Here is a 19,212-nt window from a genome sequence, read left to right as displayed (position 1 = left end):
AGAGGCGGTGCTAGCCAATGGGAGTCGCGTACAGGCGCCGGAAGAAGGTCAGATTTGAGGGTGCGTTTCCGGTATTCTCCGCTTCGACGGTCTTTTTCTTGCAGCTTGGACCACGACTGCATGTAATGGTGCGGTTTGCAGTGACCCAAAAAAATCATTTAAAATACTTTATTACTTTATTCTTTGTAATGGGAGGTTGGGATTCTAGATGGTCGATTTGTGTAGATTTTATAAATCACGGAGCCTCTTGTCACATTGCGTCAGCATGTTGATGACTAGCCAACGTCGATTAACAAATTTAAAGGTAATCATTTTTTTAAACTACACAAGCTTTTTTTCTGTATTTAACGCTAACGATTACTTTTATTTATTTTATGTCCAGGTTTGAAGAAATATGTACTAGTCCTCACGTTACAGCCATGTGGCCCAGCACATGGTGTACTCATTTTTACCCCTGTGCAATGTAAGTATATTTTCATAACGTTAATGTTGTAATTTTGTGAATGATGATTCAAACGCGTTGGACTTCTGATGTTAGATGAAGCAACTTAAAATCTGATTCAACACCCAATACTGTTTTATTTTAATGTGGTCTTTTTATCTCCACTAATATTTCCATTGCCTTCCCTTGCAGCATTTAACGACGTGATACAGCAGCACATGGTGGACTCATTTTCCCCCCTTTGTGCAATGTAAGTATATTTTCATAACGTTAATGTTGTAATTTTGTGAATGATGATTCAAACGCGTTGGACTTCTGATGTTAGATGAAGCAACTTAAAATCTGATTCAACACCCAATACTGTTTTATTTTAATGTGGTCTTTTTAACTCCACTAATTTCCATTGCCTTCCATTGCAGCATTTAATGACGTGATACAGCAAAAATATCAAGATCAGAGTAAGTTGTGTAGAATTATGTTCATTGTTTGTATTAAATATTTACCCAAGTATTCAAAAGTAACATGTTTTTTATTCCCTTTCAGGTATTCTGGATCTGTTTGGTTTTGAAGAGAGCATAAATCCTGAAATAAAGACCACATTTAAAGAACTATCACGTGTCTTATTTCATTCATGTTATCTGACTTTTTGCAGAAGTACATATTTACCTTAGCTAATTTAAGCAGTGCAAATGATGTGATTGAGTTGTATACTTTTCTCTAAAATCCCCACTTGGCGCAAAAAGATTTTTTATTGATCCACAATGACCTGAACCATAACATTCTGACATCACTGAACACAACAGCAATGTTTGACAGCTTTATCACAGTGCAAATTAACATAAAAAATTGAGGGGACAAGACCTACAACACTAATGGCACAACTGTTTTTCCCTTTAAGCATAGTTGCAAACAATGGATCACTGGAGGAACGTCAGCTTTTCAGAAAGGCACTTTCTGCCTGATACATTAAATCAACACACTAAAAAAACAGTTGCCTGCAGAGCAACTAAACATTGGCAGATGAACATCACTTCAGTTTGATGCACGTTTTGAATGGCAGAAGAAGCGTTTGTTTAAATGTCTGATCTCGCTTGCTCTAAATTCATTGGCTGCTATTAATGCTGACGTGCCAGATTAAATTCTGCCAAAAATGTCTGTAAACATTAAAACGATGGCTAAAATCCCCAAACTGCACTTTAACTGCAAAATATTTGAAGTAAATTACACATTTGCCACTTGTTACTGTTCAAGCCAGACTAAAAAGAAAAATTGGCATTAAAAAAATGAGCCAAAATGTACTTGAATGAAAAGTTTTGCTAAGAAGCACATTACGCACCTGGTGAATGAGTGACTTCTAGAAATACATTCATCTGATTTCAGCAAAGGTTTTGACTCCAGTGCCTGTATTTGAAATCTAAAAACACAGAAGCCTCTCCTTATTCAAGTCACACAATACATAAGTTTCCAACTATACAGCCTGGGCTATATAGAAAATGTGTACTAGACATATGGTATGTTTTTCCAGTTTTCTGTGACATTCCCGCAAATGTTTGCCCACTTAGTTCAACAAACTCCCCACAAGCCATTGTAAAGTTCAAAAAATATACACTGTACATCACGGACAGGTGCAATGGTTGCTATCATTCAATCCAATTGCTGTCTGGACACGTCAAATCTTTTTGGAATCGACCACAAATAATCAGAGAACTTACATATTGAGCCGCACCCACACACAGTCAGTGTACTACTGTATTGCCATGGCGAAAAACTGAAATATGGACTTTTTTTCACATATACAAGACCTCAGACTCTTCAGGTTCCGGGCCCTTCAAGGCATCGTTAGACTCTGTCATTGAGCTGGCATTTGAACGCGTGTCCATGGCTGAGTGCATGATGGGTAGCCACAAGTCATCCATGTTTGGCATGACAAATATTTTCTGTGGGGAGAACAACATGTTATAAGAAACTTGGGATTAGACGGGGAAAAAAGAAATGATTGTCAGGATACGTATACCTGAAACTCTTGCTCCAGCTTCTTCTCAATCCAGTCTGTCACGTGGACCAAAGTGACTTCCCTTTCTCCGAGTTTTGGCCGAGCTTTGAGCTCCAGGTGAGGTGGACTGCGGAAACCATACCTGAGGATCCAAGGAGATGTGAATTGTTTCGTTTTCATTTACAGTGATAAACATCCACAACTACGTGAACTGGGAGGGCACGGTTAAGCGGATATGGACGTCTATTGCGGTCAATGGCAACTATTGAGTTAAATGGAACGTATCATCCACTACAAGGGGATTTTATGGCGGGCCAGGCAAAACTAAATAAATACATGGTTACATAGATGATTAAATATGTAATTAAATCTGGTAATATTTGAGTATCTATTTCTAGATTGATTTTAATCATCACATCTCAGATTTTAATTATTTTTCATACATTATTTCAATTGTCATTTTATTATTTTATCTTGAATAGATGTATTTATTTAAAAAAAAATCATTCATTTACTTCATATATGGCCCAGACCCACCAATGTAATAACTAGGTAGGAATTAACAAATATTGAAATAAATGAACAGGAATTGAAATACACAAATAAATATCAATCCTGAATACATAAACAGAAGTAATTCCACATTTAATGACACATTTAAGGATTTATTTAGCTAATTTCGAAGTACATCCTGCTATGATCAATATACAAATGTAGCAGATACAATCCTGTACTTCTCCAGCAAAAGGTGCCTTGTGGTCCTTCTTACCATATGCATTGTGGTCCTATATAGAGCCTCGTACGAAGTGTACTCACCATATTCTGTCAGTAGGTGGCGGTGGGATGTTGACAGCAAGCGTCCCTCGACACTCCTGGACCTCCACGGTGAGCAGCAGAGGCGTGTTGGCCACCTCCTCCATCTTCTTCTTGATAAACTCCGTCTCTGTCGCCTTCTGGAAGTACTTTGACTTGGCGATCTTGTCCACGAAGCGCATGATCTTGCTGGGCCGGTGGCCTCCCATGTAGCTGCAGTAGCAAAGGCAAGAGGAAAGCAAATAGATTCGATTATTTCATCGGACGCATGCTTACCCTTCGCCTCCGGGGAGAACGGCTTTGTCACTAAAAAGTTCAGGAGGATCCTCCTCATCCGAGGAACCAGCACTTGACGACTCCTCGTCGCTATCTGCCAGACAGTAAGTGCGTGGCCTTGACCTGTCGCGTGAACAAAAAAGACAGGAGAGTGTAACGCCAGGTCCGTATTGTTAACAAAAATGAACAAAAATGACAAACTGGATTTTGAGGAATTGAACTCCAACTTAAACCGAGGCCACCAAAGTGCCATAAAATGATTGTAATTCCCAGCATACAGTTGTTTTAACTGACACGCCGACTCACCATTTATTAGGTCATTCCAATTGGTAGAAACAGTATATGTAACTATGACAGAGAACATTTGAAACATCAGATCTGACTCCGAAGAGAAACATCTCATTTTCCCTGACACTCTCTTAGCAATGGCGCCCACAACGATTGGCTGCGTCTTAACGAAAGCGAACAGCTCACCATTCCTTCCCATGCTCGCCGAGGCCTTCGCCCTCTTTGCCCAGTCGGGCCAAGTTCATCTTGGTCTCCAGGGTCATGAGGAAGGAACCCGAGTAGGAGACGTCCAAATCGAACCACAAACCTAGAGATGACAGAAAGCCGTTAAACTAGCTATCTGCGCCTCGTACGCCAGCCAAGAATCGGTTTAATCCTGTCGTGGATGAAAAGGTCAAGACCGGGGCAGATGGACTTCCTCATTGAGCCAAGTTCCTATTTTGATCGGATTTCCGCCCCCCTGCTGTTTGCAAGCGTCCTGGCTTTTTAACTGCGCGTCTTCTCAATTACAGTGACAGAGAACCAACGCCATTCACTCATTTGCTGCCAGCCCCTCCATCATTCCTACCTTGGTGGTCCACAGAAGGTTTGGAGGCAGCAAGAATTTTGGGAATGGAGAATCCCATGTCGAGTTCCGTCAATGTAAGCTCGTTCATTACGTATGGCAGCTGAAATGAATCAAAAAAAGCTTGAGTTGATAGAATTTAAAATGATATCCACGCATAATCACAGTCTTAAATCGTAGGATCATCCTCTTGAAAAAAATCGCTTGTAACCCCCATAAAGTGAATTCAGGGATTCATTTCTAAAGAAAGATTCCTGAAAACACATGACTGAGAATAATGTACTACTTAGTTGTGGCCACTTTAAATGGATTACTACTGCATAAAAACAACAAAGTACGAATGTACTTCAAAAGGGTTCGTGCAGGGCTCAAGAAGTTCAACAAGACGTTAACTTTTACTTTTTGATTTTTAGATGCAGTAAAACATTTTCTCCTGCTCTCAAATCATAGCACAGTGAAGCCAAGTACTAACATTTAAGTTTTCATATTTCCTGGTCATAACTTGCGTGAAACTAAAAACAAATCCCCACATCTGTCACCGGGAGCTCATCCATAACGTGTGGCATCTGAAATTGGACAAAAACACCTTTGGCTTTCTAGAATTTAGAATGACATTAAAGTGGGAGTGTCTAAAAATACAAAAGGTGCCAGACTGTCATTAAATTTAACGCAGCAGAGACCACACAACGGAGGAAACTGACTCGACTGTACTACTCACCCGGATTTTACTGATCTTCATCTGGATCTTTTTGGCAACGACATCTGCCCAGTACTTCTCTCCCAGGAAGTCCCAGAAAATTCTGCCGAGAAAAGCGTTGACCCAGGCTTCCGGTTCAGCAGGCTGGTCTGAACTTATAGGTATCTGCAAGAAACACATGCAAATGTAAATTTTCCTTAACTTCAATGTACAGCAGCCATGCTGAATCCACTAATCAACAACTTAGATAAGACATTCTGCTAGCAGCTAGATTCATAAAACTGTTGGTGCCAGTATTGAAAAAGTAGGATGTCGACTCATCAACTACACATTAACAATCTAACCACACCTCCTTGACCTACCGTTTTGGCCCGAATATAAGACGACCCCCTCTTTTCCAAGACTCAAGTTTGAAAAAACACTTTTTGAACACCAAATTCAAATTTTATAGAGAAAATAATTACAGTACATATGGAACAAATGATTATAACAATATATTGGAGAGAAAAATCATGTTATTTTGCCTCATTCAAATCATGCAAAAACTATCATCACATCTTAATATCTGAACACTTAAATATGTAAACTAAAGTGCAATCACATTTGTAGATGAATGGCTTTTATATTTTGAAATGGAAATTAACTAATCTACTGTGATAAAACAACAAAATTGCATTAACCATCAAAGTGGTCATTCGCTTTAAAGATATCTGGCGCTATCTAGCGTTGTGAATAGGTATAATGTCTAGACCCCGAATATAAGACGACCAACACTTTGTGTTATTACAATGCAAAAAATGCCATCTTATATTCGGGCCAATACGGTATTTCTTAAATTTAAAATGGAGAAAAAAACCTGCTTTTTAGCAAAAGAAACAGGTTTATTCCACAATGTCTTTTTTACCTTTTTGATAGTTTTTGGACTTCTTTCCGGGCTGTGTCCGGGGCTTTCGGTGGCGGCTGGGCTTGCGGGCTCAAGTTGGGGGTTGACATATTTAGCCATGTATAGGTTGTAGTCCAAGAACACTTTCTGTCTGATGCCGCCGCTGGAAGAACCCGAGGAACTCTCCCGTTGGCGATGTTGAGGGTGGCCTGTTTCATCCGTTTCCTGGCTGCCGACGGATTGGTTGCTGTGGCTTGGGGTGGGCTGCAAGGCTACAAGTTAAAAAACAAACAAACAAAAAACCCACTTCACTGCCAACGGATTGGACATCATCATCATTGATTAAAAACTTCAACAAGTAATTTAATCTTTTATCAACCCTTTAATTCTCACTTGGAGACGTCCAATGATGCCCGATTAACATTAATTAAAGTTATAACCGCTTAGACCATTTAAAACAACTAAATAATTCCTGCAAACGCACGACTGAGATTTACTTAGTATTCAGTTGTGGCCACTTGATTACAACTGCATAATCATAACAAACAACATATAAATATATTACTGCAAAGGTTTATCAAGTTAATCAATCTTGCTCGTTTTGTGTTTTTGCTGCTTTTCTGTCTTAATGATTTGACTTGGTGATTCTTAATGATCCCATTTACTTTGATTTGCTTTGTACTTTGTGCTTTTGCTTTGTTATTCTGTCTAATCACCCTCTTGCTACTGTCACAATGACATTTCCTGAATACGGGATGAATAACGTTATCCAATCCAATCCAAAACTTTGACTTTTTAATGTCAACATTTTTAGAATTAGCAAAACGTTCTCTCAAAGCAGTCACAACGAAGCCAATCGTTAACGTATGATTTGTCTTATTTCCTGGTTGCGCTTGCGAGACACCAATGTTTTTTTTCTTTCTAATTTTAAACCACTATTTGAGAAAGACTAGATTAAAGAAATTGTTATATAACATTTTCTGTAATCCAGTCCCTGGATTTCAGCCAAACAGTATCGGTCTCTCCATTTAAATGAGTCCTTATCCTGACCCGATGTGTTTTACAGTGGTGAGCAATACATGTAATCCTGCTGACCCATTCACCATCCTCCCCTGAGGGGATTGTCTTTAAGCTGAAGCTTAAGTGTGGATCTGATGGCCGGCCGGGGCAGTTACAAACAGAAGACAGTGAATCCTCCCAAACGTGTGTGCTGTTTCTGTTTTACACACTTACCACTTTTGGGCAGACCGCCGCCTCGGCCGTCAGATTTCGACTGGGACGCAAGCAGAAATCTCCGGAACCACTCCTCTTTTTCCCGACCCGTCCTCCCGAAGAGGTATATTGTTAGATCCCCTCCTCCAGGCGTGGGCTTTTTCGGCTCCTCGGCAGACACCTCGGCTCTTTCAATCTTGTTGTCCCCCGTTGTGGTCGGTCTGTCCTCTTCACTTTCGGCCTTCTCCCCCTGAGCCTTGGACATAAAATCGTCCTGCTTGGCCAGCTCAACACATATGGGGTACTTCTTATTCCAGACCCTTTTCCTCGCGAGGCTTTGCGGCATCAGGTAGATCTTTGGAGACAGGGACACGCATTTATTGCAAAAAGTGACAAACGTTTGCAATTTAGGACCTATTTTCTCGCATATTAGTCGCCTCTGCGTATAAGCCGTAGCCTTAAAATTGCTTTAAAATCGTTGAATTCTACAATTTCTCTCGTATAAGACCCCCCCTGATTCACAATTTTCACCTCCATATTTGTGGTTTTAATAGGGAATACAAATGTTTTACTTTGAAGGGAAAATCTTAAGAAAAATCATTACACGTGGTAATTCCGAGATACTGTATGAATCGAAAGGGCCGTCCATCTGCTGGATTGGACATTCCAAAAGGTTGTTACCTGCACGGAGACATATTAAGGACGTCACTTGAGCAGTACAACCAGGAAGTGTGTCCGTAGCGGTCTCGTTTGTCATCACTAGGTAAGATGGTGGTGCCCTGAGTTTTTTTTCACATTTTATGCAAGATACAGTTTTTTTTTTTCCTTGAATTTCATTCATAGACGTCAAAATAAATTTAGTTTAACGTTTTATCTGTTTATCTATCCTCTATTTTGAAATAAATGACCGTATCGGCCGCATTGTCTTGCGTAATGGGGTTTCTGTCACATTGCAGTTTTGAGCATGTCAAGTCTAATTTGTGCCCATATAAGCCTTACCGTTGATTCAGTCATCTTTTTTTGGGGTGACAAATACGGCGTATATGCGAGAAAATACGGTAATGCTTAGTGCCACACCTTGCTATCAGTCAGATCGTAGATCTTCTGGCTGATGTAGGTGACGTCGGGTTTAGGCTCGTTGTGAGTGGCACGTCGGGAGATGTTCCGGTTGGGCTTCGACAGTCGCAGGACGGAACCTTCTAGGCGGACGTACACGGAGTGCGTCAGGGTGGCGTGGTACATCTCCGGGTCGTAGCTGTGGATCTCGTTCATCCAGCCCTGAGATGTGGTGGCAGTGCAGAAGGTTTAGCTGAATGTATGAGGGTCCATGATTATTTTGCTATTTTCCCCCAAACTTTCACATCAAATTTGCAGCTATACTCTCTACCAATTATTTACTTAGTATCCTCTAGTTTTGTTACACTAAACTTTCATCATTTTCAAGGTCCAAAAGTCCTGGTCTTCCCTGTCTTGGATCAGACAGCAGGACGGATGGAGATTTTGTGGTCAAGGCAGGTCAAGATCTGTGTTAATCTACAATTCTTCAATTAAAACTTCAATTCTTTTGTTACTAAACTTCCGCCCCTGCGGGTAACTGACTGCAATCTTTAAAAACATCAACAGCGGCTTGTCTACTTCTTGGTTTTGTCTCAGTCTCAACTCACAAACGTCTTGATGTCTGCGTTCTGGTCTCGGGAAGTCTCAGATAGTGCACTAGCACTCACTACTAAAGGTCCTGCTGTACTGTAGATTGAGGCCAAGAGCGAGAGACTGAAGGAGAAAACTGCAATACTACTTCTTTAATCATAGCTGAGACCTCACCAGTCACAAAAGATACGACAACAAATGCTTTCAATAGGCAGCAAGAGGGTGAAAACAGCGCTTTGGTTAGCACCTTAAAAGATATCAAACAAGTCTCTGACAACCAATGAGCTTGCACTGAGATTAACTGGCCAATTTAAAAGTATACGTGACGACCTAAAGCTCACCTTTCATATTGATTGAGACTCACCTTGAATATGTCCGGCTCTTTGATATCAAGCTGGGCTACATTCCAAGGTTCTACTCCACGTCTTCGCGTCCTTGTTCCCGAGTAGGATCCTCGTGGAGCTGACAGCCAAAGGACTAGAATGGCCAACGCAAAGCCTGCAAAAATCCCATGAACCACCGCACACACGTATGGTGACAGTGGAAGGATTAAGTACCAGTACACCAACTGCGACAGGCAAACCAGACCAGTCCAAGGCACGGTCTCTGCTTCCTCCATTTCTTCTTCTTCTTCTTCCTCTTCCTCTTCTTCTTCTTCTTCGATATCCATTTCACTGCACCCGCCAGTGCTCCCAGTGTGGAGGCCCCGGGACCCGGGGTGCTCCCCATCTGGAGTCTCCGTGTCAGTACACAAGTCAAAGTCTTCACTGTAAAGTTCACAAAAGTCTTCATCCTCCTGACGAGCCACCAGGGCCGACATGGAGCAGCGATTCAGAGTGAGCGAAGGAGACCTGCTGAAAGTTGAAGCGCCGCTCTGGACGAAAGTTGGCGCCGGTGACGGCGAGGGGAAGGAGAAGATCACGGAATCGGGTCCTATACCAGTAGGAGTCTTTTCCTCGTCTTCCCCTTCGGCTCCTTCCTCCTCTTTGATGCTGTAGTTGTAAGCTTCCGAGTGTCCGTTCACGGCCGTCATGCCGCTGAGCTCCGAAGCGCTCGACGACAGCAACCTGGCTCGATGAGGGGCGCTTCCGACGCCGCCGACCGCCGATTCCTCCCCCATGATCTTACTAAAAAGTTGCAAGGGGTCGGCCATCACCTCTGAGAGACGGCGCCTCGTGTCTTCTATCTTTGCTTCCACCTCTTGGACTTTGAAGAAGGACCTGCCGTCGGGGGACATGGTGGGAGACGAGGGGGCCGTTTTAGAATCCCCGCCGACCCGAATGGCGATGACGGGGGCGGAGGAGAGGCGAGGCTGGGAGAACTGTTTGAAGAGCTGCATGTTGCGAGGAGGTGGACGGTGCGACGGCTGGACGGGGAGGACTTGGTGAACCGAGCCTTCCTGCTGCTCGCCTTTTGACGAGTCGGTGGAAAGGGACTTGACAAAAGACTTCATTAAATGTCTATGACGGGTGTGCGTAGGGGCCACCGTGGCGAGAGGCGGGGCGGGTTCGCGGGCCTCCACGTCATTGGACAAGGACCTGACCAGACTGAGGAAAGGTCTGGAGGACGAAATCCCGGCTGATTTGCAAGGGGAGGATGAGGCGGAGCTTGTCGGCGGAAGATTGGCTAAAGGACGCTCAGAAGGCCAGGACGAGCTGGTGGTCGGAGTGGCGCCCAGCTGAGGGCTGGCGAAGGTGGGAATGATTGTCATGGCTGGAGAGGCAGTGGTGGTTACAGAATGGAAAAGCAGCTCTTCTTTTGGCGCCGATGAACCATCCAGTCCGGGTTTCCCACCGTACAGCTCATCTTCCTCGTCGTCCTCCTCCTTGCCCAACGCGGAAAAGTGGATGGTGATGGTGTCACGGGAGAGGGAGCGCTGAACCTGCAGCTTGGGTCCCGGCGCGTGCCGACCGGGGGAAGGGTCGGCATGTTGGCTACCTCCCCTGCCGCCGCTGCTGCTGCTGCTGCTGCTACTGCTGTGACTGCTCATCACCACCCGGTGAGCGGTTGGCGGCCTGGAGGGCAAAAACACAGACGGGAAGGGTTCATTAACACCAAAACATTGATGTCAACGAGTTCAAGTCCATTCAGCCTCTTTTCTACCTTAACATAACAATAGAATTATGGGGATGGGGACACGGTATGCTATAAAAGTCATCCATTTTGTGCCAAATTCTATTCAGTGCGACCTCATGATGCCATTGTGCATGTTTGTTCTTCCATATTGCGACCCATCCATACACTGTTTACTCTCGCTCTCCGGAGGCACACTACAAATGGCCGCTAATGGAAGGAGGCGGGGCAAATGGAATCAAAACAGTGCACGGGATGCTCCAGTTGAAATTGATTCTTTTGTTTTGTGTTTCACCTTTATTAATGCAGAAAATGAATTGAATGTTTGTTCAGTAAATTACTTTTCTTTGTACTGAAGCCTTTTGACAACTGAGATGAAGTGTACTCTACAACCAAGAAGTTACAAAATCTAACATACTTAAACCCAACACGCTAGTCCAGTAAATCTGTAAATAAAACATAAAGAAGTCAATTTTCTGGGGCTAAACTATTAAGCCATTCATGTCACTGTCAATGGCAACCAGAGAGTTAAAAGGATTACATTTAAATATAAAAGAGCATTTTTAAATCCACAGCAAAACATCATCACACACAACAACGTTGATGTCAGTTGCCAAGGAAACAGCAAAGAGCTCATTGTGCTCCGCTCTTATTCTCCCCGCCTTCTTTTTAACCAAAATGGAGATGAAAAGGTGACATTTTGCTTTTTGCCAAGGTCTTAAAGAACATCAAGCGACTTTGCACCATTGCATGCAAATCTACAAGCACAAGACAACACAACACATGAGATATGTTTATCAAAATCCTCAAATCTGGATTTCCACAAGTGAAATCTGGTGGTGCGTCAGTGTCACTCGGCAGTAAAAATGTATTGAGAGTAGTCTTACCAAAGATGAGTCATATTCCCTTATCTGTCAGGTAATTTCAAACTGCAATATATGGACTTTCAAGCATCTTTTATTTAGACCGGAAACAATTAGTAGATGTGTGACTAAAGGTCAAGTGTGTGTGTGTTTAAATTCCTGTTTGATAAAAAGGGAAAATACTGTCCGTTGTCGCCCTTTGTCTGCCAATTTATAATATCAATATTGTATTGTTTGATTTCAACGATTATCGCAATACTTAAAAATGGTTTTGGTTAAAACTAATAAATTTAATGGCGAAAGACGTCCCATCCGTAAGAAGATGACAAAGAATGATTGCTACCTATAGATTGGTGGTCAGGCACCGTCAATGACATTGAAATTTGAGAATTCAGACATTTGCCCATTTTAAATAAATTGGACGTCTATTGTAATGAGTTAAATACTATAAATATATATATAAACAAATTTAAACTGTTACTGGGGCCCAAAAAAGCTTAAACAATTTAATTTGTATAAACCTTTTACAAATTATTACTTATATGCATTAATGAAAAAATAGAAATACAATGAATAATAAAAAAACATATGTATATATGGGTGTGTGTGTATTTACATATATATATATATAAATACACATATACATATATATTTTTTAATTATTATTCATTGTATTTCTATTATATATATATATATATATATATATATATATATATATATATATATATATATATATGTAAATACACATATACATTTTTTATTATTATTCATTGTATTTCTATTATATATATATTTTCTATATATATATATATGTAAATACACATACATATATATTTTTATTATTATTCATTGTATTTCTATTATATATATATATTTTCTCTCTCTATATATATATATTCTATATATATATATTCTATATATATATATATATTTTTTTTTTCTATACTTATATATATATATTTTTTCTATATATATATATATATATTTTTTTTTCTATATATATATATATATTCTCTCTCTCTCTATATACAATTATAAATACATTATTATATGTGTAAATACACTGTTTTTACTTTAATCAAATATTGTTTTAAACCATACCATCTTAAACATGACAAACTTGCATTTGCACTTTGCATCTTATTTTGTCTATTTGTTTTTCTTACATTGAAGGAATTCATTTCCACAGCGATGCATGCACTCAAATGAACTCATTCATTCAAATCAGGTTGAATTCCCCCAAATGCGCTCTTAAAGGGCCAGAACCCCTCTTCCAAACCTCATCTCGTATTCTGTAGTATACAGCATCATCGCAGCATCTTTATTTATCGCGGTTGCTAGGAAGAATTACACCCCTAATCCAACCGGGATTACCGCAGCAACAAAGTAATCTGGTTCATTGTCAAAAAAAGATAGAGAATGAAAGAAACCGGAACCTCACCCTGGTCACTTTGCCGCATCCTCCTCATCTCGGGCTTGTCCGGGCCACGACGAAGCAGGTTTGGGTAAATCCGCGTAATACGAGCTGCTTTCGGACGTGATGGGGTTAGGGTTAGATGCCTTACGCGTCCGCACACAAAGGAGAGAGAGGTCTGGTTCCGCACGACCACGGAAGGTCTTTCTGGAACGGGCTGCGGCGTGCTGGTTTTGTTTTGGTGAATGGCAAGCGCCACACCCCCTCCTCAACAGTGACATTGCATTTCCGCTAGGAGGGGCGTCCTCTCCTCTCCTTCCTCTTCTCGCCCTTTCCGCGGACGCGGGTTCGTCGTGTTGGCCCACTGCAAAAGAGAAGCAAATCTGTACTTAGGGTGGGAGGGGGGAGAAAGGGGGAGGAGGAGAGCTGTGTCATGGCATCCCCTTCCTTAAATGGAGTGCTTTTGCTCTTCAACAATTTAGGAAGTTTTAAAATATTAAACATGAAACATGGACTAATGGTGATGATTTCGGACTGACGTTGAAGGAAAAAAATATTCAGGAAATGTATTCAGAAAGCTCTATATGTTTACATCTTGAATTTTAAATATAAACAGGGGGGTACTTCTTTGTCAAAGCATTTATTTGAAAATGCTGCTCTCTAGCGGTCAGTTACTGAGACGTCAACAGGAACGTCATCGTTGCTCCATCAAACATTTCATTCATAAGATTGTTTGAGTAAATAAAGATAAAGACAGGATTAACATAAATATACCATCAAATGAATAATTAAATGTATCATGTTAAAATGTTAATATGTATTCATTTTCTGTGCCGATTGTTTTTAGGAGGGTCCCGGGGGTGCCAGAGACCAACTAAGATAAAAATCAGGAGGTGGGGTATTCCCCGGACTACTTGCCAGCTAAATGTTACTATTTCCATATTTAGTTATTTTTTTCGGTTTTTATTTCAATATTTATTTCCACATTCATGTAAAATGTTATTAATTCATTTTGACATCAAGTTTCACTCTATGTATTTAGTTTCATTAACAGTTTAAAAATATTTTAACCTTTATCTCCATATTTATTTTTTGATTTCACTACTCACTTATTTCAACATTTTCCTGGTCCTCCATATATAACAATTTTACACCAGTTTTTCAAGTATAAATACCATTTAATCTTATAAATGTACATAAGAAACCACAATCTACGATTTTAGATTTCAGTTTGCATTATTTAATTAAAAATATCACTCAAATTTGAGTATCTTAATTTCAAATGCTTTTGATTTAAACCCATTTCAACGCTTTCATCATAAATACAAACAAAATTAGTTGAATGCTGGATTGTCATTGCTCATAATCAACAGCACCACCCTGTGGCAAAAATTGATATGACATGCAGATGTTCAAGTTCAAACTTGCACACATTAGAATAGATCCTAATTCATAGCAATTAAAAGCACATAGCGTGCGGCGTGTTAATTAAGACTTGACAAGGGCACATTTTGCTCTCGTGTGAGGGTTGACGAGCTCCCTTTAGATGAAACATTACTGCGAGGCCACCTGCTGAGCAAGTCTCCAGGCGGCCACTTCGTCTGGCTTCTCGTGTGCTAATGAGCTTTTCATTAGGAGAGACGTCAGTGCTAATAAGAGACTGGAGACCGTCACCTCAAGTGGACTCTTTTCAACATTACCGTATAGACTACATTACAGTAGCTGGAGAGTACTACAGTGGATGACTATTTTGACCACAAGGTCAAACAAGTATAAATAACCGCACCCGCAATAGAGACAATGCAAAGGGAATGCATATAATAAACAGAAATCAAACCTGGCATCCTCAGCCAATTGCTCCCCTTATTAATGATTGCAAATCCCCTAATAAAGTAATTTAAAAAATGTACAAATGCAACACGGCACATATTTACGCACTAATATGTCTAAGATTTTCTCCAAAGTGGACGGGGTGTCCCAATCAGTATGCACTAAAGTCAAGATTCTGTAGATCATATGTGTCAAAGTGGCGGCCCGGGGGCTAAATCTGGCCCACCGCATTATTTTGTGTGGCCCGGGAAAGTAAATCATGAGTGCCGACTTTTCTGTTTTAGGATCAAATTAAAATGAAGAGTATAGATGTATTTTAAATTTCCTGATTTTCCCCCTTTTAAATCAATAATTGTCATTTTTTAATCCATTTTTTCTGTGTTTTTAGTTCAAAAATCATTTTGTAAAATCTAAAAATATATGAAAAAAGCTAAAATAAACATTGTTTTAGATCTATAAAAACTGTATATTCAGGGCTTTTAATCCATTTATAAAAAAAAGAATCTAAATATTATATCTAAAAAGGTCCGGCCCACGTGAAATCAAGTTGACGTTAAAGCGGCCCGCGGACCAACCCGAGTCTGACACCCTTGCAGTAGATGTTGCTGTATGATGCTGATCCAAATGGGGAAAAACGACATCAGTTTTACAGAAAAACATACTTTAAAAAATCCTGTAGAAAAGTTGTTAAACGGTGTACACAATTTGAAATGATCAAAAAAGTATCAAATACAGGAAAAACGTATAGTAAGTTGAAAGGTATGAGAAATTTATTTTATTGTGCCCTGCCTGCAATTGGCTGGAAACCAATTCGGGTGTCCCCCGCCTGCTGTCCATGGTTGGCTGGGATAGGATCCAGCGACCCCTGTGTGGGTGGAAAAGTGACACAGTAGATGAACGAAATGTTGAGAGACACTGTTGACTTAATAATCGTGCGAATCCTATATGAGCTTTTAGTAGTATTTTTTAAAAATTAAACAGGATAATAACTATTAATTTTAAGAGCTGCCCAGCGGATGAGTATTTAGCGTTTCAGGCTCACTGTTCTGGGGTCCTGGCTTTGAACCCACATCCTATGTGGAGTTTACATGTTCTTCCCGGGCTAGCGTGGGTTTCCTCCGGGTACTCCGTTTTCCTCCCACACTCCAAAAACATGGATGATAGGCTGGTTGATAACTTCAAATTGGTACTGGGTATGCGATTGGCTGGCCACCAATTCAGGGTGTCCCCTGCCTAGTGCCTAGTAGGTTGAGATAGGCTCCAGCACCCCCCCCCCCCCACGACCCTTGTAAGGATAAGTGGTTCAGAAAATGAATAAATGCATAAATATTGCAGCAAATATAGAATTTAGAAAAAAATGTTTGAGAGATGAGATGCGATTTGTATTAATTTTAGACATTTCTAATGTATATTTCTTTTACATAATGAACAAATAAGGATTTTTTTCATGTTTATATACAATAGGGAAAATAGATATTGTATCATTGATATTTTTTTACATTAACAGTAAACTCAAACCTTTTTTTGTTTAAAAAAAGTAAAACTCAAGTTAGTAAAAAAAGGAAAGAAAAAGAAATCCCAAAGAAAAAAAATAGAGAAATATTATTATAATTACAATTATTTTACTAAAGAAATAGATGTTTAAATGAAGAAAAAGTATTTTAAGACCTCCAATGACATCAATTTCCAGTCCTGCCAAACGAGCAAAAAATAACACTCATTTGACATATTTTGGATTAACTTAAACATTTCATGACAGCACAAAACCTAAAATGCATATTAACAAAAAAATCCTCTGTAAAAGGTTTGGGCTTGCCTCCAGAAAATCCCCCCTGACCCCCTTTCATCCCTGCTCCCATCCCTTCGTCTCGCCTCTTTTTAATACAAATCAGCCTCTCCATGGCACGCACATGTTTGCGTGTTATTTGAACTCCGGTAGAGAACTTCAAACGCCGTTCAAAGTCGTTTTTTCCCCTCCCCTCCCCTCCGCCCTCCTGCCTCCCTTTTGGTGTTGGTGGGGGTCACGCAGAATCGCACCTGATCAGAAGGTCGAGAGATGAGGATTATGATATGCAAATGAGGCTTTGTAACGGGTGTCGACATCTGTGGTGCAAGAGGTATCGTGAAAAGGTGGTGCCCCCTCCTCGCCTCATCTCACCCACCTATGTTTCCTTCCCCTTTTTAGTTTCAAACACAAAGGATTTGTTCAAAACATATTTTTTGCTCCAACCATTGACAGCGATAGGCGTCCAATCCATTTTGACTGTGACGAGGCCAATGAACAAAAAACGTTGAATAGATTGGACGCCTATCGCCATCAATGGTTGCAGCAGCACGATCATTCACTCTCAGCCTTCTGGGATTGTAGATTTTAAATTCCCATGGAAGGGGCTGGATGGGTTTCAGCTTGGGGGGCCACAGAAGAGCTCTTTATGAGTTGGGGTCTCCCTGAATGGACAGGGCCAACTCTCAGCATGTTGGATACACACAGAGAGGCTATTGAAGTTTGCAAAACCCCTCCCACATACAACAAATTCTCATTCAGTCCGTATTAGAACAAGAGTAAATTATTCTTCAAAATCTTACGCAATTTTCTTTTTGGTGGTAAAATTCACTTGGGGGTTCATATTATGTAGATATTGCTTTTTTATTGGTGAATAATGGTAAATTAGAAAAGTGGTTCAAGTGATACACAGGAGCATCCCATATTTATTTAAACTGTTTTTAATTTTTTAATTTTATCGTTATTTATTTATTAAGGGTTGCCTGGCGGCCGAGGGGGTCTTCACTGCGTGGAGTTTGACTGTTCTCCCTGGGCTTGAGTGGTTTTTTTCCGGGTACTCCGGTTTCCTCCCACATCGCCAAAACAACCAACGTACGCGGGTTGAAGACTCTAAATTGTCCTTGTGCCCTGTTATTGGCTGGCCACCAATTTAGGGTGTCCCCCGCCTGTTCCCCAAAGTCAGCTGGGATAGACTCCATCACCCCCCGCAACCCTTGCGAGGATAAGTGGTACAGAAAAGGAGTAAATATTAAAAACACTATTATACTATGTTGTGCCATTCCAACTAACAAGCACTTTTTCACCCTCCTGTGGTAAGAATTTAGTATTGCAGAGCGTCAAGACGGTTTTATATTGAGCACACAAACACGCACACACACACACACGCACAGTATTTACGTATATAGCACACATATTCAAGTGCGGATTCAAGATTTTGCTTTCTATTGTGAAGTTAGCACAATAGTTATACGAATTATTATAGCTAAATTAAAAAAAAAAATTCAATGTATAACCACCTCAAAAATCAGCATCCTCATTCGACAGATGTCCCCCTGGGCCCCCCCACTTTCATGCACTTCAATGTCTGCCGTCTCCACCTTTTTCCCCTCGTCAGCTCATCCATCTTCATCGAAACCCCTTTGAGCTGTGCCGGCACAATGCATATATACATAAATCTACTGTCTGTGTATGTAATGCGTACTACGGAGGAGATGCTGACATAGAGGCGGCAACCCCGCCTCGACCTCTTTCATGTGTCATCCCCCCCAGAACCTGTCACCCGGGTCGGGGAGGGGTGCTTGGGGGGGGGACAAAAGCTGGCAGTCAACCTGAAGGTGGTGGTGCCAGACTGGCTCTCACGGTCTAAGGCCGTGCCGCCGACCTGATGGCGGATGCCGCCCGGGGGTCAAAGAGCAAAGAAGCTGTTAAAGCATCAGCTGACCTCTTTCGGTTACCAGGCGCGCACACAGAGTTGATTTAACGTGGTATAAATCCAAGAGAGGTCACGGCCTCCACTCGTCTTGGCTTTAAATGTATACTTCAAAGGGCAAATGATGCTTTTTAAACTTGTCCTCAAAGTTAACCTGTCTCCGTCCCTCCGCTGAGAGAGAAAACAAAGATTTAAAGGCAGCTTTTAAGTGGAAATGGAGAATGTGGCGCACTTCACGCACTTTGTTTACACGTCTGGGGAGCCTTTAAAAACACTTAAGACGTGTAGCACTCTTGCCTTTGTAGCCTTTCAAGAGAAAACAATGCAGAGATGATGTATTACAAATAAGAATCATCAGAAAACCACACTTAAGTTTTTCGCAAAATATGTAACAATGCTATTTATATTGTCACTAATGTTATTTAAACAAAACACTTCCCAATAAATGTAAATATTATCGATGGTTCATTCTTAAAGTGCCATTGACGATGATAGACACGAAA

At 40.8% G+C, this 19,212-nt stretch overlaps 1 protein-coding gene and 1 long non-coding RNA gene across 2 annotated transcripts in view; one reads left to right on the top strand and one right to left on the bottom strand.

Moving 5' to 3' along the window:
- The first annotated feature begins 58 nt into the window (after positions 1-58).
- Positions 59-1,053, top strand: LOC144089032 (uncharacterized). Its single transcript, XR_013304991.1, has 5 exons — positions 59-304; positions 383-463; positions 635-692; positions 862-900; positions 986-1,053. It is a non-coding gene; the product is annotated as an uncharacterized LOC144089032 (long non-coding RNA).
- A 1,120-nt stretch (positions 1,054-2,173) lies between these two features.
- The window catches only part of tex2 (testis expressed 2), a 39,664-nt gene continuing 22,625 nt past the window's right edge, over positions 2,174-19,212 (bottom strand). The window contains exons 3-14 of the mRNA XM_077619836.1: positions 13,194-13,530; positions 9,181-10,831; positions 8,247-8,447; positions 7,191-7,524; positions 5,979-6,229; positions 5,096-5,239; positions 4,381-4,480; positions 3,999-4,119; positions 3,525-3,647; positions 3,252-3,461; positions 2,457-2,577; positions 2,174-2,379 (exon numbers count right to left, since the gene is read on the bottom strand). Of these exons, the coding sequence (XP_077475962.1) occupies positions 2,230-2,379; positions 2,457-2,577; positions 3,252-3,461; positions 3,525-3,647; positions 3,999-4,119; positions 4,381-4,480; positions 5,096-5,239; positions 5,979-6,229; positions 7,191-7,524; positions 8,247-8,447; positions 9,181-10,806 (3,381 nt within the window). The 5' untranslated portion in view covers positions 10,807-10,831; positions 13,194-13,530 and the 3' untranslated portion in view covers positions 2,174-2,229. The remainder of the gene's footprint in view (positions 2,380-2,456; positions 2,578-3,251; positions 3,462-3,524; positions 3,648-3,998; positions 4,120-4,380; positions 4,481-5,095; positions 5,240-5,978; positions 6,230-7,190; positions 7,525-8,246; positions 8,448-9,180; positions 10,832-13,193; positions 13,531-19,212) is intronic.

Source organism: Stigmatopora argus, chromosome 14, assembly GCF_051989625.1.
Source record: "Stigmatopora argus isolate UIUO_Sarg chromosome 14, RoL_Sarg_1.0, whole genome shotgun sequence".
Classification (NCBI taxonomy): domain Eukaryota; kingdom Metazoa; phylum Chordata; class Actinopteri; order Syngnathiformes; family Syngnathidae; genus Stigmatopora; species Stigmatopora argus.
This window is presented reverse-complemented; position numbering and strand designations above follow the sequence as displayed.